The 25,723-nt window shown below is 43.6% G+C and overlaps 1 protein-coding gene across 1 annotated transcript; it reads left to right on the top strand.

Moving 5' to 3' along the window:
- The first annotated feature begins 4,269 nt into the window (after positions 1–4,269).
- Positions 4,270–18,261, top strand: LOC119890402 (two pore calcium channel protein 2-like). The gene is made up of 4 exons (XM_038701667.1): positions 4,270–4,403; positions 8,311–8,488; positions 8,665–8,781; positions 18,100–18,261. The coding sequence occupies exons 2-4, from the start codon at positions 8,447–8,449 to the stop codon at positions 18,163–18,165; spliced, it is 225 nt and encodes a 74-aa protein (XP_038557595.1). The 5' UTR covers positions 4,270–4,403; positions 8,311–8,446; the 3' UTR covers positions 18,166–18,261.
- Positions 18,262–25,723: the final 7,462 nt, after the last annotated feature.

Below are 25,723 nucleotides of genomic sequence, written 5' to 3'. Positions count from 1 at the left end.
AGATTCCATCGGCTTCTCTCAGAGTGTTCATGAACCGACTCACTGTTTTAACCACACCCTCGACCTTGTTTTGGTGTGTGGTGTTGAAGTTGAACATTTAGTGGTGTTCCCACAGAATCCCTCTTTGTCCGACCACTGTTTGATAACTTTTGAGTTTGTATTGCTGAACTACACGCCATTGGGCAAAAATTTCTATACAAGATGTCTGTCTGATAGTGCCATAGCTAAATTTAAGGATGCGATTCCATCAGCTCTAAATACATTATCTAGTCACAAAGTAATGGAGGACTCCTATGCTAATTTCAGTCCCTCCCAAATCGATCATCTTGTTGATAGTGCTGCAGGCTCGCTGCGAATGACACTCGACTCTGTAGCCCCTCTAAAAAAGAAAATACTAAAACAAAGACGGTTAGCTCCATGGTATAATACTGAAACTCGCAAATTAAAGCAAATATCACGGAAACTTGAGAGGAATTGGCGTTCTACCAAAGTGGAAAATTCTCGTTTAATTTGGCAAGATAGTCTTAAAACTTATAGGAAGGCCCTCCGTAATGCCAGAGCAGCGTACTACTCGTCATTAATAGAGGAAAATAGGAACAACCCAAAGTTTCTTTTCAGCACTGTAGCCAGGCTGACAGAGAGTCACAGCTCTATTGAGCCAAGTATTCCCATAGCTCTCAGTAGTTACGATTTCATGAGCTTCTTTAATAATAAAATTCTAGCTATTAGAGACAAAATTCACCAAGACCTGCCCTCAATTGGCACCGACTTATCTCTTAACTCAGGAACCTTAGAAACAGCTGTAGAACCAGATACATGTTTAGACTGTTTTGCTTCCCTCAATCTTTACCAACTAACTTCAATAATTTCTTCATCTAAACCATCAACCTGCCTCTTAGACCCCATCCCGACTAGGTTGCTTAAAGATGTTTTACCCTTAGTCAGCACCTCTATACTAGATATGATCAATCTATCTTTATCAACAGGCTATGTACCACAGTACTTTAAAGTAGCTGTAATTAAACCTCTTCTGAAAAAGCCCAAACTTGATCCGGATGTTTTAGCCAACTATAGACCTATATCTAACCTTCCATTTCTCTCTAAGGTTCTGGAGAAAGCAGTTGCTAAACAGCTGTGTGACTTTCTACAGAGCAATAGTTTATTTGAGGATTTTCAGTCAGGATTTAGAGCTCATCATAGCACAGAGACAGCACTGGTGAAAATTACTAACGACCTCCTTATTGCATCAGACAAAGGACTTGTCTCTGTACTGGTTTTATTAGATCTTAGTGCTGCATTTGATACCATTGACCATCAGATCCTATTGCAGAGACTGGAATATTTCATTGGCATTAAAGGAACCGCTCTAAGCTGGTTTAAGTCCTATTTATCAGATCGATTTCAGTTTGTACATGTTAACGATGAGTCCTCCATGCACGCCAAAGTTACTCATGGAGTTCCTCAAGGATCTGTCCTTGGACCAATCCTCTTCACTTTATATATGCTTCCTTTAGGCAATATTATCAGGAAACATTCCATAAGCTTTCATTGTTATGCAGATGATACTCAGTTATATCTATCGATCAAGCCAGATGAAACTCATCAGTTAGCTAAACTTCAAATGTGCCTTCAGGATGTTAAAACCTGGATGACCTGTAATTTTCTCATGTTAAACTCAGATAAAACTGAAGTTATTGCTCTGGGGCCTAAGCACCTCCGTGACGCATTATCTAAAGATATAGTTTCCCTGGATGGCATCGCCCTGGCCTCCAGCACCACTGTGAGGAATCTTGGAGTTATCTTTGATCAGGACATGTCGTTTAAGTCTCACATTAAGCAAATTTCAAGGACCGCCTTTTTTCACCTACGTAATATTGCGAAAATCAGGAACATCCTGTCTAAAAATGATGCAGAAAAACTAGTCCATGCATTTGTTACTTCTAGGCTGGATTACTGCAATTCCTTATTATCAGGCTGCTCGAAAAAGTCCGTTAAGACTCTTCAGCTGATCCAGAATGCTGCAGCACGTGTTCTGACAGGAACCAGGAAAAGAGATCACATTTCTCCTGTTTTAGCTTCTTTGCATTGGCTTCCAGTAAAATCCAGAATAGAATTTAAAATCATTCTTCTTACCTACAAAGCTCTTAATGGTCAGGCACCATCTTATCTTAAAGAGCTCATAGTACCTTACTACCCCACCAGAGCACTGCACTCCCAGAATGCAGGGTTACTTGTGGTTCCTAGAGTCTCCAAAAGTAGACTAGGAGCCAGAGCGTTCAGCTATCAAGCTCCTCTCCTGTGGAACCAGGTTCCAGTTTGGGTTCAGGAGGCAGACACCATCTCCACATTTAAGAGTAGGCTTAAGACTTTCCTCTTTGATAAAGCTTATAGTTAGGGCTGGCTCAGGTAGTCCTGAACCATCCCTTAGTTATGCTGCTATAGGCCTAGACTGCCGGGGGATTTCCCATGATGCACTGAGCTCCTCTCTCCTCTACTTTCTCTCCCTCTGTATGCAACCTTATCCCATTATTGCATGTTACTAACACAACTTCTCCCCTTTCTGGTAGTCTTGTGCTTTCTCGTCTCTCTCCTCTCTCCTATCACTTCCTGCAGGTTTTCTGGCTCTGGAGCTGTGGAGTCTGGAGCTGTGGCTGCGGGTCACCTGCTGCCCCCGTGTTCCTGCTCGACACCCTCTGCTGCAACGACTATTGTTGCTAGTCTTATTGTTATTATTGTTATTATAATCATTAACATTACGATGGTTACCATTAACACTATTATAAATATCTGTACCATTTTTCATTTAGTCTATAGCAACATTACCTTCACTGTGTGTACCTCTGTGTGTATATTGTGTAGGCTGCCTCCCTCCCCTCTCTCTCTCCTTACATCTCTCTCTCTCTCTCCTTACATCTCTCTCTCTCTCTCTCTCTCTCTCTCTCTCTCTCTCTCTCTCTCTCACCCCAACCGGTCGAGGCAGATGGCCGCCCACCCTGAGCCATGGTTCTGCTCGAGGTTTCTGCCTCTTAAAAGGAAGTTTTTCCTTGCCTCTGTCGCCTAGTGCTTGCTCTTGGTGGGAACTGTTGGGCTTCTGTAAATAACATCACAGAGTACGGTCTAGACCTGCTCTTTTATGAAAAGCGCTGTGAGATAACTGTTGTTGTGATTTGGCGCTATATAAATAAAATTGAATTGAATTGAACTTTACTCCAGTGGCCTCCACAGTCACCAGATCTCAATCCAATAGAGCCCCTTTGGGATGTGGTGGAACGGGAGATTCTCATCATGGATGTGCAGCCGACAAATCTGCAGGAACTGTGTGATGCTGTCATGTCAATATGGACCAAAGTCTCTGAGGAAGGTTTCCAACACCTTGTTAAAAGTACGCCATGAAGAATTAAGGCAGTTCTGAAGTCCAATCCGGTACTAGAAAGGTATACCTTACAAAGTGGCCAGTGAGTGTATGTACACTGTGTGCGTGTACACACACACACACACACACACATACATACATACATACATACATGTGATCAGCCTGCAGTGGGCCTATCCTGGCTGAGGGTGTCTTGTGATAAAGTACGGAACACCCAGTGATGTCGAGGTACACAGCTGAAGATGTGTCATAATGGTAGCAACACCAACTAGTGGTCATCTTCAAGAACATCCCCGTTCAAGTCATCTGCAGTGTGATACCTAAGGGATTGTAACATCCAGTCCTGCTACTCGATCTACACCTATCTGGATCTCTGTCCTGAAGTCTACCAGCTATTTACAAAAATGAATTAGATTCTAGAACTAGATTAAAAACACTAGCTCCCTGTCACTAAAGTTTTGCTGTGGACATACAAGGCATTATATGGGCAGGGACCTCTAGCTCTTCCAAGGTCAAGGCTGAACACTAAAGGTTCTCATGCTTTTGCTGTGGTTGCTCCTCAAGTCTGGAAGAGGGGCACACTGATCCAATGCCAGTGGGCGATCCACATTAGATACAGGTTTTCCAGCAGTTATCAGTTACTTTCATCCAATCACAAAGGGCTGCTTAGTTATTCCCATGCAGAGGAATGCAGCACTGCAACCATCTCTGTGTCAGAAGATAACCTGTGTTGAGATTTTGTAATCAGTAGTGGGAGGGAAAAGTCAGATTTGGGAATTTTATACAGCCTCATGTAAAGTCTCAGAGAAGCCAAATCAATCCAGATATTTTAAGCGATCTGTATTGTCCTTGGCTTTTCTTTGTTTGTGCATTAGGACAAATTTGTCCCTTTCTGTTTTGTCTTTCCTGCAAAGCATTTTTGTTGTGATTTAAGTTTGTTTGCTTGCTTATAGTACCGGTCCATCAACCACCGTGTGGATGGCAGCTCACTTCGCCTATATCGATGGTACTACTCCAGGATATGCCAGTGGTAAGTTGCTCAGGCCAAGTCATGTGTGAATAAAACTGGACCTGAGTTTATGTTTGCAATATGTTTTAGGGCTACATTTCTGCAGGGTGAGAAACTTGTTGCTTGTTATTGCCAATGAATTTTTCACTGAAGTCAATCTGTAATGTCACAGTAGGAAAAGTGCAGGGCTAGAAGAAGAAAGAAGGCAAAGTTCTTGTAAACTTTACAGAGGAGCAATAGAAAACATCCTGACTGAAAGGGGGATTGGACAGTGGAAAAAGAGTTTCCATGTTCTTCACGGAGAGGTGCGCCACAGTCCAGCACAGCGTTTGCATTTTTAAGTCACATCCAAGCCATCATCATGAGAATTACTGAAGTCAGTCTATAATGTCACAGTAGGAAAAGTTCAGGGGTAGAAGAAGAAAGAAGGCAAAGTTCTTGTAAACTTTACAGAGGAGCAATAGAAAGCATCCTGACTGGAAACATCACTAACTGGCATGGGATGTGGACGGCCCAGGACCAGAGGGCTCTGCAACGGGTGACTGAAACTGCTCAGAAGATCATTGGTACCAGTGCTTGAAGTGGGCCGGTACACAACGGTACGCAGTACGGGCACCTCAACGTTTTACTCTTTGGCGTACCGGGACTTCTCCCATGCTGCCGGTACTCTCCTCTGCCCTCTCCATTTCAGGTTCTCTGGGCGCTACGTGTTCTTGCCTGCCTGCTAATCTCTGTTGGCGGTGAGAGACGAGGGAGAAGGGTGCTTGGGTGCCTTTCAAGCAGCCGTGTGCAGACAGTAGCTTGTCAATGTCACTTTTCGTGAACCGACCAATCACAGCCTGGATGGGGCAGGACATTCAAAAATTTTGACAGATAGGTGTCGTTTAAACTGGGGATGCTGGGGACATGTCAGAATCAGAATGTCCATCACTTTTTGAAAGCTTTTGTTAAAAATGCTGAAAAACAGCTTGCAACAATAAATGTTGAATAACACGAGAAACAATGTACAATAAGAACACATGCAATGCAACTGAAATATAGAAGAAAGAAATGCATTGTCCAAAAGCTGATTACTGAATTTTATTCCATTTTATTTTTATATTTTGCATTTCCACCAGCCACCTTAATTTAGTTTTCCTTCATATAAATAAAGATATTTCCACCATTAATTGCTGCAGAAAACGTGTTCAGAATGCAGGTGCAAGTGTTTAATGCTCAAAGTCGTCAAACCCCTAATCTGAGCCCTTATGTCTTCACCACTTTACAACACAAAGTGACGCAATCACCAAACTTTTTAAATGTTGAAGTTGTTGTTCTGCATGAATGGTTAACAAATCAGAGACTAACTACCATGTAGAGCATTTCTCCTGCACAATAATTTAATGAATGTCAAGCAGGCAGACTATCCAAATAAAGTGTGACCTGTAAATATACTAATATCATACTAACACTTTACTTTGTATATAATGTTATATTTACCAGTTTCCCCTTGAGGATGTGGATAGTGCGGGATAACCTTGCATAATAAAATGATTAAATCAGTTTCAGCTTCCTGGTATTGTGCATGCTGGCTCACTGCCACACTGCCATGTCTTACTCAGACAGACTATCCAGATTATCAGACAGACTTTAATTGTCTCCATAAAGGTTAATCAGGGAAATAACAGAGGGAAATCTGTTAAATAAATGAAAAAAGTAGAGCCCGACCGATATGGGTTTTTGGGGGCCGATGCCGATATTAAGTGAAAAAGAGCCGATTTATGAGCCGATATTTTGATTTTGAGAATGATTTGGATAGTAGACCCCTTTACTGTATAAACTACACTTAGAACAGGCCGATATTGAAAGCTGGTATGTATGTGGGCTATAAAACTGTTTCCTAAATGGATTATGTTAATAAAATCGATTACAGTCAAAAAAAGTGAACATGTAAACAATTGCACATCAACAAATATTTGCTACTGGAAGGTGCAACTTTTTCAGCCGTCTGTAAACAGAGAGAGTGAGAGAGAATAAGCATGTGTATTTCACTTTACACATAATCACTACAGGAATGTCTGCAACGAGGACCTCCAACTTTGAGATTTCATTTAACGTTATAACTACAACCAGAGCCGTTACAGCTCTGACTACTCCGTTTCACATCTGCAACGTCACATAAAGAGGAGCTACAAGAAGCCGTGTTAGATTTTTGGTCAGCTCATGTTTATTTACATGTCAGCTCTGGTTTAATCATTTCAGACACACCGCCTGCAGACAGGCGACCCGCAGATATATTTAGAATACGTCAGAAACTATATTTTAATGGCTCATTAATGTTAGCGCTCCTCCACTGATAAACACGGCATTAGCTTTGTGGCTAATTGAGCAACGGTCAGCGTTAGCTGTTGTAACATTACGTGATTTCAGAGAATAGTTAGAAGTGATGAACTAGAGACAAATGTGGACCGTTCACTAGAACTGCCAGACTGTTTAAGAATAAATCTACAGTTAGTCTGTCAGCAGCTTCCAGCACCCAGCTACCGTAACATTAAACTGCTGTGAGCTGGTAGGAAGCCGGGAGAGTGCAGTGAAAAATGGGAGGGTTAGCAAGTCATGAATGTTTTCAGGAGGGGAGAAGTGACTGGGTCTGTTTTTATTATAATTAGTCATGTAATTAACTTGACAAAAGACCGACTCACCGCTCACACAGCCTTCTGCCTGTTTCTAAATGCTGCATGTAAGCTCTGGTAAACTCCGGTCAGCAGATTGTTTTCTTCTGTGGTGAGGCAGTGTAGTTAATAGGGGAGCTGCAGGTGATCGCCCTCTGGTGGGCAAACTATGTAACACCCATGACATAGGTGAAGGATCTGACTCTGTGTTTCTTTTTTAATAATCATATATCTGCCGTTACAATCGTCCGATGGAGATTAAATGCAATTAGCTCATATGGGCCGATAATGTCGGCCGGCCGATATATCGGTCGGGCTCTAGAAGAAAGTTGCGTGTGGGGCTTTTGCTCACTTGATCAGTAAACAGTAAACACAGATTTTCAGTAGATGGTGAATCATAAAACTATGGAGCCCCTGAAGTCCCTTAAGATTATATTTTGTATCTTGTGGGAACAAGTTATTATCTTGTGCGCGCAAGATAATAACTTGTGAGTTCAAGATAAAAAAAAAAATCTTATCTTCAGTGGCTTCATATAAAACAAATTAAATATAATATACAAATCAAATATAGAACTCGGCCGTGATATACTTTTAATCTGTTGTCGATCTTCACTCTTTATGTAACTGTAGTGATGTGATTTATCAGATCAGTCTGATCAGCTGCAGTGTCCAATAAATATAGCATCTATCCAATAAGGGGGTCGGTCAGTAAAAGACTCGTGCATCTTCGCTCTTAGCTCCTCAGAGATCGCTCCTCACTCCTCTCTCCTCAGAGCACAAATAAGAGCTTTGGGACAGTCTGCAATATGGCGGTGCAGAACAGCTTCCAGTTCAAACTAGGAATCAAGGAGCGAGGAAACGACAAATAAGGGAATTTAGAAGCACCCAGTGTGTCAGTGTTCTTTAAGGGGTAGTTCAACATTTGGGAAACGTTTGCTTTCTTGCCAAGAGTTAGATGAGACCATCAATATCTCTTTCATATGTTTCCATTACCTCTGATGCTGGAGCCAAGATAGCCTAGCTTAGCATAAAGTGCTGGTAGGTTAACTTTTGGACAGAGCCAGGCTAGCTGTTTCCCCTGTCTTCAGTCTTTATGCTAAGCTAAACTAACTTTCTCCTGACTCTAGCATAACGATATGACAGTGGTATCAGTCTTCTAACTAACTTCTAAGTCATCTAACTCATCAACACATGGAGTTGAATGACAGTTTTCTTTTGTCTAAGCCATATTTCTACTTCCATTTGTCCAACGATTCACCCATCTTTCTCTCCCCCAGGGGCTTGGGCCTAACCATTGCGGTGGTTTTGCTGCTGGCGTTTGTGGAGCGCCCATCCTCCCTGTCTGTGTCTTCCGACCCACGGCATCGCTCTCCGCCTTGGAATCCTCCCTGTGGACTCACCGAGAGCATTGAGATGGTCTGCCTCCTCATCTTCTCTCTTGATCTTGCTGTCAAGGTAAGTACAGCTAGGGTGGAAAACATTTGCTCCCAGGACATTAGCAGCTGTCTGGTTGAACAACGGTTTTGATGTGGAATTTACTGCATTGGATGTTTCCAAATAATCTTGCCTCTTTTTAAAGTTATTTGCCTACTTATTTGTCCATTTGAATCACTGCTTCACTTTGTCCACAGAGCTACTTGATTGGCTGGGAGGAATTCAGAAAGAGCAAATGGCTGATTGGCTACACAGTAGTGATTTCAGCCTCCATCATCGACTGGGTGTTGTCTGTCAGCATGGTGTGTGATGAGGTGAGGCTGCCTTCTGTCACGCTTGTCTATGCATGTTGTGCTTAGAGCAAACACCAGTATCCATTAAAGAGAATTAGTGCTCATACAGACGTTAGTCAAAAACATCTTTAGCTTGCAGACAAAGAAAAGCTTTAGATATACAGCATGTTCATAGCTGTAGAAAAGTCAGTGGGACAAACCAACATTTCATTCTTGTCTGTTCTTGTAACTGTGAAGCATCATCAGTCATGGCCCAATTCAAAGTTTGTACCAAGGACAGTCCAAATAACTGGACTTTATCGACGACACTTTTTCACAAAATTTCAAGTTGAAAAGTGTCCCAGCATGCATTTCACATCAACAAGTAACAGCGATATCGGAGAATATGAGCCAGTTTCACAATTCTTATAATATTTTACGTACAGCTGTTTTAATTGTCAACAAATTTCTTAATAAAATTAAGAACTATTTAAATTTAAAATATTTTGTTAATTTATCAAAATGAGCTCTGAGATCTGGAAGGAGCTTTGAGTAGAGCTGCCTCTCTTTTGCTTCCAAAGGAGCCACTTGAGGTGGTTGAAGCATCCGATAAGGATGCATCCAGGGTGCCTTTCTTTTCTCATCTGGCCTGGGAACGCCTTGGAATCCCCCAGGAGCAACTGGAAAGTGTTGCTGGGGAGAGGGATGTCTCGAATACCCTGCTGGCCCTTTAGATATATACAGTGTATTTTTTATATTTATATATATATATATATATATACTGCTCAAAAAATATTTCACATGCTGTTGTGCAAATGGAATAGACAACAGGTGGAAATTATAGGCAATTAGCAAGACACCCCCAATAAAGGAGTGGTTCTGCAGGTGGTGACCACAGACCACTTCTCAGTTCCTATGCTTCCTGGCTGACGTTTTGGTTACTTTTGAATGCTGGCGGTGCTTTCACTCTAGTCGTAGCATGAGTGGCTCAGGTAGTGCAGCTCATCCAGGATGGCACATCAATGCGAGCTGTGGCAAGAAGGTTTGCTGTGTCTGTCAGCGTACTGTCCAGAGCATGGAGGCGCTACCAGGAGACAGGCCAGTATATCAGGAGACGTGGAGGAGGCCGTAGGAGGGCAACAACCCAGCAGCAGGACCGCTACCTCCGCCTTTGTGCAAGGAGGAGCAGGAGGAGCACTGCCAGAGCCCTGCAAAATGACCTCCAGCAGGCCACAAATATGCATGTGTCTGCTCAAACGGTCAGAAACAGACTCCATGAGAGTGGTATGAGGGCCCGACGTCCACAGGTGGGGGTTGTGCTTACAGCCCAACACCGTGCAGGACGTTTGGCATTTGCCAGAGAACACCAAGATTGGCACATTCGCCACTGGCGCCCTGTGCTCTTCACAGATGAAAGCAGGTTCACACTGAGCAAATGTGACAGACGTGACAGAGTCTGGAGACGCCGTGGAGAACGTTCTGCTGCCTGCAACATCCTCCAGCATGACCGGTTTGGCGGTGGGTCAGTAATGGTGTGGGGTGGCATTTCTTTGGGGGGCCGCACAGCCCTCCATGTGCTCGCCAGAGGTAGCCTGACTGCCATTAGGTACCTAGATGAGATCCTCACACCCCTTGTGAGACCATATGCTGGTGCGGTTGCAAGACAATGCTAGACCTCCTGTGGCTGGAGTGTGTCAGCAGTTCCTGCAAGAGGAAGGCATTGATGCTATGGACCGGCCCGCCCGTTCCCCAGACCTGAATCCAATTGAGCACATCTGGGACATCATGTCTCGCTCCATCCACCAACGCCACGTTGCACCACGGACTGTCCAGGAGTTGGCGGATGCTTTAGTCCAGGTCTGGGAGGACCGCCACCTCATCAGGAGCATGCCCAGGCGTTGTAGGGAGGTCATACAGGCACGTGGAGGCCACACACACTACTGAGCCTCAATTTGACTTGTTTTAAGGACATTACATCAAAGTTGGATCGGCCTGTAATGTGGTTTTCCATTTTGAGTGTGACTCCAAATCCATGGGTTGATAAATTTGATTTCCATTGATAATTTTTGTGTGATTTTGTTGTCAGCACATTCAACTATGTAAAGAAAGGAGTATTTAATGAGATTATTTCATTCATTCAGCCCTGTGATGGACTGGTGACCTGCTCAGGGTGTACCCCGCCTTTCACCCAATGCCAGCTGGCATTGGCTCCACCCTGTATGCAGGATAAGCGGTTGATAAGCGATGGATGGATGGATTTTATTCATTCAGATCTAGGATGTGTTATTTTAGTGTTCCCTTTATTTTTTTGAGCAGTGTATATATATATTAGGGCTGACCCTGAATAGTCGAAGATTTAATGCTTTGATGGGCAGAACCTGATTCGGCTGTCAATCTCACAGTTGAAGCTTTGCAGTGAAACAAGGATCATGCCATTTTGGCAATATGGGGGTGCTCAACGTCTGATTTTTTCTCCCAATAAGTTAATATACAACCTATTGCAACATACATTTCAATGTTTAATGCTGTAAATAAATATGTAAAAAGGATATAACTTTCAATAAATGTTGCGTGAATAAATCCAAAATTGTAACCCTAACCCTGGGTCATCAGAGTCCCAGCTTCACTGGTGTTGTTCCGAGTTTTCCTCACCTCGCGGGACTTTCGGATAATTTATCACTGTTGATGAACCACATTAAGAATATTTAACTTTTTATATATATATATATATATATATATATATATATATATACACACACAAACACACACGCACAGTATAAAATGTGTGTGTATATGTATATCTGTTTAATCACCTGAGCTGAAAGAGCACTGTTGTCCCATTTGCGAACTCCTTTTACAGCATTAATTTGCCAAGTACCAACTCCCAATGACACAACTTTGAACGTAGCCTACTCTGTGTTGAGACAGGCCTAGTGAATCCATGCCACCCTGCATTTAAAAAGGGATCTTGTCTTTTCTCTGTCAGAGGCGTGAGACCTCTGACATGTATAGCAATTGTAAGTCGCTTTGGTTAAAAGCGTCAGCTAAATGAATAAATGTAAATGTATGAATTTAAAAATGTGCGCAGTGAGGGAGAAAGTGCTGCTATAGATTTGTACAGTTGGAGTAGTTATTTCAGGCATCAGTTGTGTAAAGATGGGGTTAGGTGGATGTTCAGATGTACATGAAACTCTCCCAGTTCAATCATCAGTACAAAAGATTAGAAACTCATCTGGTTCTTTGATGAAAAGTCAGAAGGTACAAGGCACATACCTAAAAATATAAAACTAGAACTCCCAAGGAGAATTTCAGTAAGAATCGTCCACTCACAGAGCTTTAGAATCTGTGGTGTTAACCTCTAACTGTTAGCAGACACTAAAGAAAACTAATAAAACAGTCTGCAGTTTGGATCAGTTTCACACCACAGATTTTCACTTTCAGATTCTGGATCAGATCAGCACTGTCACCAATAGGGGCGGCTGTGGCTCAGGAGGTAGAGGGGGTTGCCCGTTAATCGGAAGGTCGATTCAATCCCTGGCTCCTCCAGGCTGCATGTCGAAGTGTCCTTGGGCAAGATACTGAACCCCGAATTGCCCCTGGTGGCTGTTCGCCAGTGTATGAATGTGTGTGAATGCAGATGTAGTGTAAAAGTGCTTTGAATGGTCGAAAAGACTAGAAAGGCGCTATAAAAATACAGTATAGTGCACAATATCTGCAGTGCAGTGTTTTGTTCCGAGATGTGGCAACACAGCACCTCATGGGTATTGTCATATTTAGAGCCATCCACCATACCTAAACAACTAAAGTTGAAATAAGTAAAACTGGTGATCAATGCGTAAACCTACAGTTTTTTAACTGATTTAAAAGAGATAAAGTACACCCCTCACATTTTTGTAAATATTTGATTAAAATATTCTGTACCGTGCACTTATCTGCCTACGCTTGTACTGTGCACGTTGCCGTTTACTTTGCAACAACTCCCAGTGTGTTCTCTGAGGCCACACTCCCATGTTACACTCAGAAACAGTCCCAGCTCGTTATTGATCCATGCAACAAAAAACAACTGGTCTGATGCTTAGTCAGTATTTATTTATTCTTTCGCCAAATCTTCTGTAACTACGGAATAGACCATCTGCTTGATGTTTACATGCCCAGTGATTGTCTTTGGGAAATAGACGTATGAGTGCTGCCAGCATTGCTGCAGAGGTTGAAGGGGTGGGGGGTGGGGGGTCACCTGTCAGTGCTCAGACCATACGCCGCACACTGCATCAAACTGGTCTGCATGGCTGTCGTTCCAGAAGGAAGCCTCTTCTAAAGAACAATTTGCTGAAGACAAGTAGACTAAGGACACATATTACTGGAGCCATGTCCTGTGTACTGATGAGACCAAGATAAACTTATTTGGTTCAGATGGTGTCAAGCGTGTGTGACAGCAACCAGGTGAGTCAAGCATGCTGGTGGGAGTGTCCTGGTCTGGGACTCCATGAGTCCTGCCGGCACTGCGGAGCTACAGTTCACTGAGGGAACCATGAATGCCAACATGTACTGTGACTGTCACGTGTTTGTGGTGAAGGCAGGGTGGAGCAGATTGGAGGACCCAAACGCAGGACACAGAGCGGAGCAGGTCTGGTTCAGTGGTTTTAATATAACAAAAAGCGAGCACACTTACAAACAGAGTGGCTGATAGACTGAGTCCAAAAACAAGGGCTGTCCAACAGAAATACAAAATCCAAAATCCAATAACGGCAGGGAAACGGGGAGAGACGACGAGTGAGGCTGACGACACAAAACACACTGCTACACAGGGTGACAACATACAATGACCTGACAAAGACAAGACAGAAGCACCAGGTATATATACACACAGGGACTAACGAGCAGGGCGGGAGCAACACAGGTGAAAGACATGAGGCTAATGAGGCACAGGCAGGGAGAGAGAGCAGGGGAAAACAGAGACAGACATGCAGAGGGATAACTGGGGTAACAGACATGACAAGGAAAAACAAAACAAAAAGTCTCAAAGGGCCAACTACCGGCAGGGCAAGGCAGTTCAGGAGGCCGACCAAGGCGGCCAGAGGTGAACAAAAGTTCAGGGGGCAGACCCGGAGGTCGACACAGCAGACCAGGAGGGCAAGAGCCAAACCAGGGTGGGCGGAGGGAGGACAGGAGGAGGGCCAGAAAAAACAAAAAACCCACAGTCCAAGGAGCAGACAGAAGGGGACCAGAGTACAGGGGGGAGGTCAAACAGGCAGGGCAAGGCAGTTCAGCAGGCTGACCGAGGCATCCAGTGGGGAACAAAAGTTCAGGGGGTCGTCCTGGAGGATAACCCATGAGGCCGGGCAAATCAGGGTGAGAACAGAGTTCAGGAGGCCGTCCCGGAGGACGACCCAACAGGCCGGGCAGAACAGGGAGGCAACAGCGTTCAGGAGGTCGCCTGGGAGGACGACCCCACTGGGCGGGAGGACCAGAGGGTCCACAGAGTTCAGGTGGCCGTCCCGGAGTACGGCCCTGGAGGCCGGACTGTTCAGGGGGACGGCAGGAAGGCCAACAAAGAGGCTGGAAACCCACTGGAGGCCAAGCGGGGGACCAGCAAAGGTGGCGAATCCTCCCTGAAGGCCGGCGGCGAAGGTGAGACCTCTCTGGAGGCCGGGCAGGGAGCCGGCGGCGAAGGCGAGACCTCTCTGGAGGCCGGGCAGGGGGCCGGCGGCGAAGGCGAGACCTTTCTGGAGGCCGGGCAGGGGGCCAGAGACAGAAACTAATCCTCCCTGGTGGTCAGCAGCAAAGAAGAGATCGCTCCGGAGACTGAGCAGGAGGCCGGCGATGAAGGCGAGATCTCTCCAAAGGTCTCAGCGGGGGTTGCAGATGACGGAAGGGACCCACCAGAGGCCGAAGAAGGCGAGGCTTCACCAAAGGTCGGGCCGGTGACCAGCGTAGGGAGCCTGGAATCTCCGGTGGCAGAGCACAGCTGAGGACCACGGACTGAGCTGCTCGGCTGAGGACCACGGGCGAGACACGAGGTGCTGGAGTCGGTCTGACCACCGACTGGACAGCTGGGCTGGGGACCGTGGACCGGACACGCAGAGCTGGAGTAGGTCTGACCACCGACGAGGGAACAGGAGTTGGCTGGGCCACCAACGAAGCTGGTGTTGGTTGGACCACCGACGAGGGAACAGGAGTCGGCTGGGCCATCGGCGAAGCAGGTGCCGGTCGGACCACCGACGAGGGAACAGGATTCGGCTGGGCCACCGGCGAAGCAGGTGCCGGTCGGACCACCGACGGAGCACGAGGAACAGGAGTGGGCTTGGCCACCAACGAAGCTGGTGTTGGTCGGGTCATTCTGTCACGTGTTTGTGGTGAAGGCAGGGTGGAGCAGGTTGGAGGACCCAAACGCAGGACACAGAGCGGAGCAGGTCTGGTTCAGTGGTTTTAATATAACAAAAAGTGAGCACACTTACAGAGTGGCTGATGGACAGCCCTTGTTTTTGGACTCAGTCTAACAGAAATACAAAATACAAAATCCAATAACGGCAGGGAAACAGGGAGAGACGACGAGTGAGGCAGACGACACAAAACACACTGCTACACAGGGTGACAACATACAATGACCCGACAAAGACAAGACAGAAACACCAGGTATACAGTGGGTACGGAAAGTATTCAGACCCCTTTAAATTTTTCACTCTTTGTTTCATTGCAGCCATTTTCCAAAAATCAAAAAAGTTCATTTTATTTCTCAGTAATGTACACCCAGCACCCCATCTTGACAGAAAAAAACAGAAATGTAGAAATTTTTGCAAATTTATTAAAAAAGACACCTGTCTATATAAGACCTTACAGCTCACAGTGCATGTCAGAGCAAATGAGAATCATGAGGTCAAAGGAACTGCCTGAAGAGCTCAGAGACAGAATTGTGGCAAGGCACAGATCTGGCCAAGGTTACAAAAAAATTTCTGCTGCACTTAAGGTTCCTAAGAGCACAGTGGCCTCCATAATCCTCAAATGGAAGACGTTTGGGACGACCAGAACCCTTCCTAGAGCTGGCCGTCCGGCCAAACTGAGCTATCGGGGAAGAAGAGCCTTGGTGAGAGAGGTAAAGAAGAACCCAAAGGTCACTGTGGCTGAGCTCCAGAGATGCAGTCGGGAGATGGGAGAAAGTTGTAGTAAGTCAACCATCACTGCAGCAATCCACCAGTCGGGGCTTCATGGCAGAGTGGCCCGACGGAAGCCTCTCCTCAGTGCAAGACACATGAAAGCCCGCATGGAGTTTGTTAAAAAACACCTGAAGGACTCCAAGATGGTGATAAATAAGATCCTCTGGTCTGATGAGACCAAGATAGAACTTTTTGGCCTTAATTCTAAGCGGTATGTGTGGAGAAAACCAGGCACTGCTCATCACCTGTCCAATACAGTCTCAACAGTGAAGCATGGTGGTGGCAGCATCATGCTGTGGGGTGTTTTTCAGCTGCAGGGACAGGACGACTGGTTGCAATCGAGGGAAAGATGAATGCGGCCAAGTACAGGGATATCCTGGACGAAAACCTTTTCTAGAGTGCTCTGGACCTCAGACTGGGCCGAAGGTTTACCTTCCAACAAGACAATGACCCTAAGCACACCGCTAAAATAACGAAGGAGTGGCTTCACAACAACTCCGTGGCTGTTCTTGAATGGCCCAGCCAGAGCCCTGACTTAAACCCAATTGAGCATCTCTGGAGAGACCTGAAAATGGCTGTCCACCAACGTTTACCATCCAACCTGACAGAACTGGAGAGGATCTGCAAGGAGGAATGGCAGAGGATACCCAAATCCAGATGTGAAAATCTTGTTGCATCTTTCCCAAAACGACTCATGGCTGTATTAGATCAAAAGGGTGCTTCTACTAAATACTGAGCAAAGGGTCTGAATACTTATGACCATGTGATATTTCAGTTTTTCTTTTTTAATAAATTTGCAAAAATTTCTACATTTCTGTTTTCTGTCAAGATGGGGTGCTGAGTGTACATTACTGAGAAATAAAATGAACTTTTTTGATTTTTGGAAAATGGGTGCAATGAAACAAAGAGTGAAAAATTTAAAGGGGTCTGAATACTTTCCGTACCCACTGTATATACACACAGGGACTAACGAGCAGGGCGGGAGCAACACAAGTGAAAGACATGAGGCTAATGAGGCACAGGCAGGGAGAGAGAGCAGGGGAAAACAGAGACAGACATGCAGAGGGATAACTGGGGTAACAGACATGACAAGGGTTACCAAACACTAGACGACAGACAAGACAGACCCCCAAAATCCAACATACTATAAGGAAGATACTAACTAAAAAGTGCAACACAAAGAATGGCTGTCCGGCAGAGTGTGACAGTGACATACTGAAGCAGAGCATGATCCCCTTCCCTTCAGAGACTGGGCCGCAGGGCAGTATTCCAACATGATAACGACCCCAAACACACCTCCAAGACGACCACTGCCTTGCTAAAGAAGCTGAGGGTAAAGGTGATGGACTGGCCAAGCATGTCTCCAGACCTGAATCCTTTTGAGCATCTGTGGGGCGTCCTCAAACAGAAGGTGGAGGAGCGCAAGGTCTCTAACATCCACCAGCTCCATGATGTCGTCATGGAGGAGTGGAAGAGGACTCCAGTGGCAACCTGTGAAGCTCTGGTGAACTCCAGGCCCAAGAGGGTTAATAAACATATGATGTCAAAAACCCGGTCAGCAGCATTGTGTTTCTGCTTTGCAAGACCCAATCAGAGAGCCGAGCGTGAGCGGCTGCGTCATCATTTCTAAAGCCGTCTTCACTAAAATGCCCTCCGCAAAACGGGGTCGGCAGCGTTTCCAAACTTCTCCATTTTAAGTCTTCGTTTTCATTGTTGTAGTCTGGACGGGAGGTGCAAACGTAGCAAAAGGTCTCCGTTTTAATTCGAAAACTCAGTAGTGAGGATGGGGCCTTAGAGAATTCTTTGCCATGAGGTGCCATGTTGAACTTCCAGTGAGCAGTTTGAGGAAGTGTGAGAGAGATAACACCAAATTTAACACACCTGATCCCCATTCAGACCAGGGAGGGAAAGTAGCTAATTGGGCCCAATTTGGATATTTTCACTTAGGGGTGTTCTCACTTTTGTTGCCAGCGGTTTAGACATTAATGGCTGTGTGATGTGTTATTTTGAGGGGACAGCAAATTTATATACAAGCTGTACACTTGTAAACACAAATATTTACGTGAGGGGTGTACTCTCTTTTGTGAGATACTGTATATTCTTGTATGGAGTGTATCTTTAAAAAATAGAGAAAGATTTAGATTCTTCACTGACTCCCTAAACTTTTCCGCCCCCCACCCTGAATCTGTGTGTTCTCCTGTCTGTGCAGCGTCATCCTGCTGCTGGCACTCCACCTCTGCCTCTTCACTATGATCGGCATGCTGCTGTTTGCTAAAACTGAGGTAAGTTCATGTCTTTGTGGTAACGTCCCGTTAAATACACAGTAATATACTGTACTGCTGACACTTGTGTCGGCATGTGTGTGTGTGTGTGTGTGTGTCTGGGCGAAAGGCAGGGTACACCCTGGACAGGTCGCCAGTCCACCACAGGGCCACACATAGACAAACAACCAGTCACACGCACATGCACACCTAAGGACAATTTAGAGTCACCAATTAACAACCTGGTCCGCGTGTCTTTGGATGGTGGGAGGAAGCCGGAGCACCCGGAGAGAACCCACGCAGACACGGGGAGAACATGCAAACTCCACACAGAAAGGGGTTCGAACAGATTTAATGTACAGCATTCAAAACCAAATACTGTTGAGAATGCAAACAGTACGTGCTACATTTAATCCATTATGGTGAGACTGATTTATATGTATAAACCATCATGAGTACAAAATGTCAAAACAGTAAATTCATTACAGTAATAAAGTTCATAAAAACATGTTTTTTTTGGCAGAGATGCCTTAAATTGTGAAGTGAAACTGTAACTTCTGGGTTCTGTTGCAGAAGTCAGAAAACTTCTATGGAAATTTCACCATTTGTAATAAAGCAAAAGACAAGAAATGGATCCCTGGAACACAACCTTACTCAGCAGTATGTCATGTGATTCACTCCCCGATAGGGATAGTAAAATGTTTTTAAAAAACGTGTTGTTGCCTCATATTTTTCTTTTCATCAACAGGAGATACAGGTGAGATCAGCGCACATGAGAGGAGTCATAGTCTTAGTCACATCTGAACATAGAGACAAGCTACACACACTCACACACAGCTTGAATTACACGTTAAAGATAAATGTTTGCTAATCAGCTAAGACATCCTACGATTTTAGCTCCTACAGTAATCATCATGGTTGGAAATGTTCTGCCTAATCAGCAGTAATCTGATGACTGCTGTCAGTACATCCACTTGTTTCTGTTTAGTACAAACAGTCGATGCTAATATACATAATTTAGCATGAGTTTACCTAATTCAAATTCACCAGTGTAAATAAATATAGACTTAACAGGTGTCACTGTGTAGGTGCAGCCCACAGTGAACTCACTTGCTGTGTTCCAAATCAAATGCTTTCTCTTTTTACTTTTAGTATGCACTGCAGCTGACCTTACAAAGTACAAATGGGCAGACAATTTATTCATTGAAAAACCATAAAATTAAACAAAATGGAAAGTCATGAGAACAGATAAAATATTTTGGGAACTATACAGTCCATAGAAAGACAACATACATTCCACAGATTAGAAATGAAGGTCTGTAGTTAGGGAATCTTTCTGTTCATGTTTTGGTCCAGATGTCAGTCCAAACGTCCGTCATCAGGAGACGACTGGGGATCCGAGCTGCTTTCCAAGTCCTTAGCTGCCAGGGAGCTCGACAGGCTACTGAGTAAGAGACACACACACAAACGCACACACACACACACAGGGCATCATAGCGTCACTCTGACTCTTCACAAACATGCACGTGTTCAGCAGTAGGTAAATCAATCAATCAAAATCAATATTTGCGTTTATTTACAGGTCAATGCGACAATACTTCTTAGTGACAAATTGTAATTGATGTTTTAACAACTTGATTTTTTTGATTTTAAATTCTTATAAAAGGAGCAGAACACTTCAAACTTACTTTCAACCAAGGTTTTATTTTAAAATATCTTCTTGTAATGTTTGCTGTTGCCGAGGAGTGTTCAGCCCACTTTACATTAAAGTGACGTCTTTAAGCAACCTAGTCAGGGTGGGGTCTAAGAGGCAGGTTGATGGTTTAGATGAAGAAATTATTGTTAATTAAGTTAGTTGGTAAAGACTGAGGGATGCAAAGCAGTCTAAACATACATCTGGTTTTACAGCTGTTTCTAAGGTTGCTGAGTTTAGAGATAAGTCGGTGCAGTCGTAACTACTGAGAGCTATGGGAATACTTGGCTCAATAGAGCTGTGACTCTCTGTCAGCCTGGCTACAGTGCTGAAAAGAAACCTGGGGTTGTTCCTATTTTCCTCAATAAAGACGAGTAGTACGCTGCTCTGGCATTACGGAGGGCCTTCCTATAAGTTTTAAGACTATCTTGCCAAATTAAACGAGAATTTTCCACTTTGGTAGAACGCCAATTCCTCTCAAGTTTCCGCGATATTTGCTTTAATTTGCGAGTTTCAGTATTATACCATGGAGCTAACCGTCTTTGTTTTATTATTTTCTTTTTTAGAGGGGCTACAGAGTCGAGTGTCATTCGCAGCGAGCCTGCAGCACTATCAACAAGATGATCGATTTGGGAGGGACTGAAATTAGCATAGGAGTCCTCCGTTACTTTGTGACTAGATAATGTATTTAGAGCTGATGGAATTGCATCCTTAAATTTAGCTACAGCACTATCAGACAGACATCTTGTATAGAAATTTTTGCCCAATGGCGTGTAGTTCAGCAATACAAACTCAAAAGTTATCAAATAGTGGTCGGACAAAGAGGGATTCTGTGGAAACACTATTAAATGTTCAATTTCAATACCATACACCAAAACAAGGTCGAGGGTGTGGTTAAAACAGTGAGTCGGTTCATGAACACTCTGAGAGAAGCCAATGGAATCTAACAGAGAGATAAACGCAGTACTAAAGCTGTCATTCTCAACGTCCACATGAATATTAAAGTCCCCTACAATAATAACTTTGTCCGTTTTAAGGACTAAAGTTGACAAAAACTCTGCAAATTCAGAGTACGGGCCAGGTGCTCGGTACACTATAACAAAAAGAATTGGTTGCAGTGATTTCCAACTTGGGTGCGAAAGACCAAGAACAAGGCTTTCAAATGAGTTATAGTTTAGTTTAGGTCTAGAGCTGATTAGTAGGCTAGAGTCGAAGATAGCTGCAACTCCACCTCCTCGGCCTGTGCGAGGAATGTGAGTATTAATATGACTGGGGGGGGGTGGATTCATTTAGGCTAACATGTTCTCCATCACCCAGCCAGGTTTCAGTAAGACAAAATAAATCAATATCATAATCTGATATTAGTTCATTTACTAGTACACCTTTAGAAGAGAGAGATCTGATGTTTAAGAGTCCACATTTAACTCTCCTATTCGTTTGCACTATTGCTCTTGTGGTTTTAATTTTTATGAGGTTTTATGCACAGCTCCTCTTCTGTTTACCTTTTTAAATAATTTCGATGGTCGGGGGGCAGACACCGTCACTATTGGATTTTCACTAAGTAACTCCTGAAATGGAGGAGCAGAGAAGTGTGTTAGACTGCGACTCTGCCTCCTGGTCTCAACTCTGGGTTGTCATGGATTTGGTCCACTAATAAACTTGGCCAGATTTCTAGAAATGAGAGCTGCTCCTTCCCAAGTGGGATGGATGCCGTCTCTCCGGATCAGACCAGGTCTTCCCCAGAAGGTCTGCCAATGATCTACAAAGCCCACATCGTTTGCTGGACACCACCTCGACAACCAGCGGCGGAATGACGACATGCGGCTATACATGTCATCACTGGTCAGATTTGGCAGGGGTCCAGAGAAAACTACGGTGTCCGACATTGTTGTTGCATATGTACACACCGACTCAACATTAATCTTAGTGACCTCCGATTGGCGTAACCGGGAGTCATTACCGCCGACGTGAATAACAACTATAGAGATGCTATAGAAATGCTCTATAGAGCTGAGAGGAAATGATGATGATGATGATGATTCTCTGGTTTTGTCCACTGGCAACTATCACATAGTCATTTCATCCATTGCAATATACAAATATTTATTAGTGCAGCTTTAAATTGGAAAATAAATCTGGTTTTGCTAGCTGTTGTTTTCGAATTGGTGAAACATTCAAGTTTTGGAAAGCATTAACAAAGTCTTAATAAGCCTCTGATTTCTCTGAGTGAAACGCTTGGACACCCTGGAGGGTGGCAGTTTCAGTCGGTGAGTTAACACAGTGCTGTTGAAAACTCAGGGGAGAGAGGAGGGCATGAATGCAAAGAGAGGTAAAAAGAGGGTTATCTCACTTAGTGTCTGCATCCTTAGGGCAGAGAGGACTTGCGCAGCTGAGGTCCTCCTCAAGGCTGGGTAGATAGACTACCAGAGTCATGCTTAATTTATCTCAACAGGAACAACAAAGTCAAAGGGAAAAGCCCCAGACATGCAAAGTCCCAGCCCATAGAGCCCTAATGTTTCCACGCAACCGTCTATTTTTCCTTTCCTGCATTGGTATTACCAGTCCTCTGAGTATAATGAACTATTGTATTGATGAGATTGATATTGATCAGACTTTGGGCATGGAACAAGGGTTTCAAACCCCCACACCCTTCTTAACCAACCTCCCACTGATTAAGTATGCAGTCAATGCATTCAGATGGTTAATAGGCGCCATGTCTTAAAGCATATGTGAGATGTGTTTGCCCCATCTGTCCAAATGCTTAGCTGTGCCTTTTGGGTGTAGTGTAGACAAATTCTGCAAGTAGCAGTGAAACACATTTTTCATCCTTCAAATGCATCCACACACAAAAGCATTGGATGCATTCCAAACTTTGAGATTAGTAGGCTAAACACTCCTTGGACTAGTGTGTATTCAAATATAGAGAGAGCTGTTCTTAATGCATGACACCAGCATTGAAGTAGTTTATGGACATCATTTCCAGTAATGGCACATTCTGGAGAGACTAGAGTACCCTGAATGCATCCATTCACAAACTGAGCAAAAATCAACTATATTTTATGTTTCCAGCACTAGTCTTTAATACGTTTTAGATCTTAGATGTTCCTCTGCAGATATATGTTATGTTATGTCTAAAAACACAAACTATAACTTAATCACATAGATTAATAGAGGAAACAAAATCTACCTCAGTGCCATGGAGTCCTGGAAGAGTCTCACAGCTAGCATGCAGGATATATCGCTTCAGACACCTCCTCTGATCTCTGCTTATCAGCACAGATTCCTGTAAGACAATAATATGAGTTTCACAATCATGCCAATAAACCATGCTGGATAGTTTTCCCATTATAATCACTTCAGCTGTCTGCAAATGCACAGCATATGTGGGTTGGATTTAAGGGCTGCAGAGACACATGTGGCAGCTTTGGAGGGAAATACAGTACGTACAGCTTTCTTACTGATATCGGATGGATCATTTTAAAGTTTTAATTAAGTTAGCACTAATTTGTCGAAGTGATAGAGGCGATCTTCAGGGTGTTAATCTCTCTGCTCCAGATCTGATTGTCATATGCCATGCCCATGTTTCTGAATCTATATTCCTCAACTGCACTCTGAATTCACTAACATCTTGCACTTTATAACAGATTTATTTTAGTGATGATCTGCATTAGGGCTTATACAATTCATTGATTAAATTGATTACTAAAATGCATCAATGCAAATTCTTTGCATCAACCCTTCATTTAATCTACTGTATATAACTATATAGAACACTGTTTGGCATCGTGCTTACGCTGTGTGAACGCGACGTGATTATGAAGCCGCTGTTTCTAAAGTGGAGGAAGAGAGAGAAAATGGTGAGGGACAAAATGGTGTCCAAAGTATGGGATTATTTCAAGATAAAAGTAAACAACAACTCTGTAATGTTACAGTCCGTCCACTTTAAAACTAAACTGATGTCGCCTTGGCAACAGCACGACGGCATCTGATCAGAAAGCACCAGTGTTCTGCCAGCGGACCACAGACAAGGTAACAGTAACTTTAGCGTTTAACTGAAATCATGATTGGTTGTTGAGTTGAAGGCTAGCCAAAGTAAGCTGCAGTCCTCAGCTGAAAATGTGCACACGTGCGTTTGTTGTTCTCCTGGTTGGCCTGTGAGTTTGGGTTGTAACGTCACAGTCACGAGTTAACTGGGTGTCGAGGAGCTGCACCTTAGTATAACTTAGATATAACGTATAACGTAGAGCACTCGGGAGATGTTTGTGTTGGTAAAGCAGTTGTCCGGTTGTTGTTGGTCTGATGTTTGCTGTATGACACACTATGAATTTCCGAAAGGACTAATAAATATCTATCATCTATCAACGTACACAGCTGATCCCGTTACCAGGGTGGAGGGCGGCGGCAGTGCCCCCGCCAAACTAAAGTACTTCTTAAACGACACATTGATGAATCGATCAAATAATCTATAGAAGTTTCATGTACTAAAATCATTGTTAGCTGCAGCCCTAATGACATATGATGTCAGATGTATATTGTGGTGTACTGTAATATTCCTTCTATTGTTTTATAATGCTGTCCTTTTTTGTATTGACCTTTGTGACGACCTGGCCGGGAATTCAGATTATTAAAATGTTCAATAATGTGCACTGTCCCTATTTAAACAAATAAATAAATAATTTCCCTGAAAGTATTTGCTGTATACCTACATTCATCTCGTCATCATGTGTGTACGCTTCTATGGTGCAAAGCAACAAAATACTCTGTGATCAGCTCATCTGTACTGAAGTCATTAGGAGTGGTAATCAGAGTTGACATAAGCGCATATAAACCAAATTTAAGCTAATATTCAATTTCCTTTTAGCTCTGTTTAGGTTTTCACCAACTCTGCAGACACCATGGCTATTTATTTTAATGCTCCACCATGTTTACCAGCTAGGCACAGAATTTGTCATTTTTTATCGAGGCTAGCGCAATGATACGAAAACACACCATTTTATCTGTGTTCATCACTACAAGCAGGGCCTTTCACAGTACATATTGGATGCATTTGAGTCATTGTATCAATTTAATAATAAAATATTGATAAGTGTAACTTTAATGTTAGGCTTATGTGTTAATTTTCAAATTCCAAACATTTTGCTAATGTAGACTAACTTCAGACTTAACCTTCACAAAAACTGAAGAAAGGGATCCATGAGTTTGTATCAATCTGTGCACTGAGAGAAATAATACAATAAAACTACATGATGATCTTTTTACAGTTCAATTTTACACTCGCCCTGCTACATCCAGTTTTCTCTATTCAGTACAAAGAACCTGTAAACGTGTTTTATATGCCTTAAAGTCATCATTATATAAGCAGCTCTTTGAGACTAATAGGTTAGCCTGCTCTGTAGAGCCTGAGCTCCCTGATCTTGCATTCAACTTCAAATTCTCCTCCTAGCACTGCTCTGGCTGCACTGTGACCTCCGTGCTCCTCCACATATCGTCCTCCGCTTCTGCCGAGCACGCTTCTTCTTCTTCTCATCTGGTGCACCTTTTCTCTGTTTTTAGAGACAGTGCCTATAGCCGTGTTTATCAAGACGCAAATTCAGGTCACTTAGTCTGGACAGATTGTGATGCACTGCAAGAATACAGTATCATCTTCCTAGTTTAATGTTTGTTATTTTTTGAGAAATATGTAAAGATTAAAGCAAAGGACTACTTATTACAGACTTGTCTGTCATAAAGGCCAGGTGAAAAAACATTGTTGAGGTTTGGTTACAACAGCAGCAACCCAAGAAAATATGCTAAAACATAAGTACAAAACTAGAGAAATCTCTGTCTCTAATAAAAGCTGGTTTCAATGGCCTGTTTCTCTCTGCAACTGAGATAAATAA

This window comes from Micropterus salmoides, unplaced genomic scaffold (assembly GCF_014851395.1).
Source record: "Micropterus salmoides isolate LMB-PRFRI ecotype aquatic unplaced genomic scaffold, ASM1485139v1 Ms_hic_scaffold_6, whole genome shotgun sequence".
NCBI lineage: Eukaryota > Metazoa > Chordata > Actinopteri > Centrarchiformes > Centrarchidae > Micropterus > Micropterus salmoides.
Note: the sequence above shows the minus strand (reverse complement) of the source record. Positions and strands in the feature narration are given on the sequence as shown.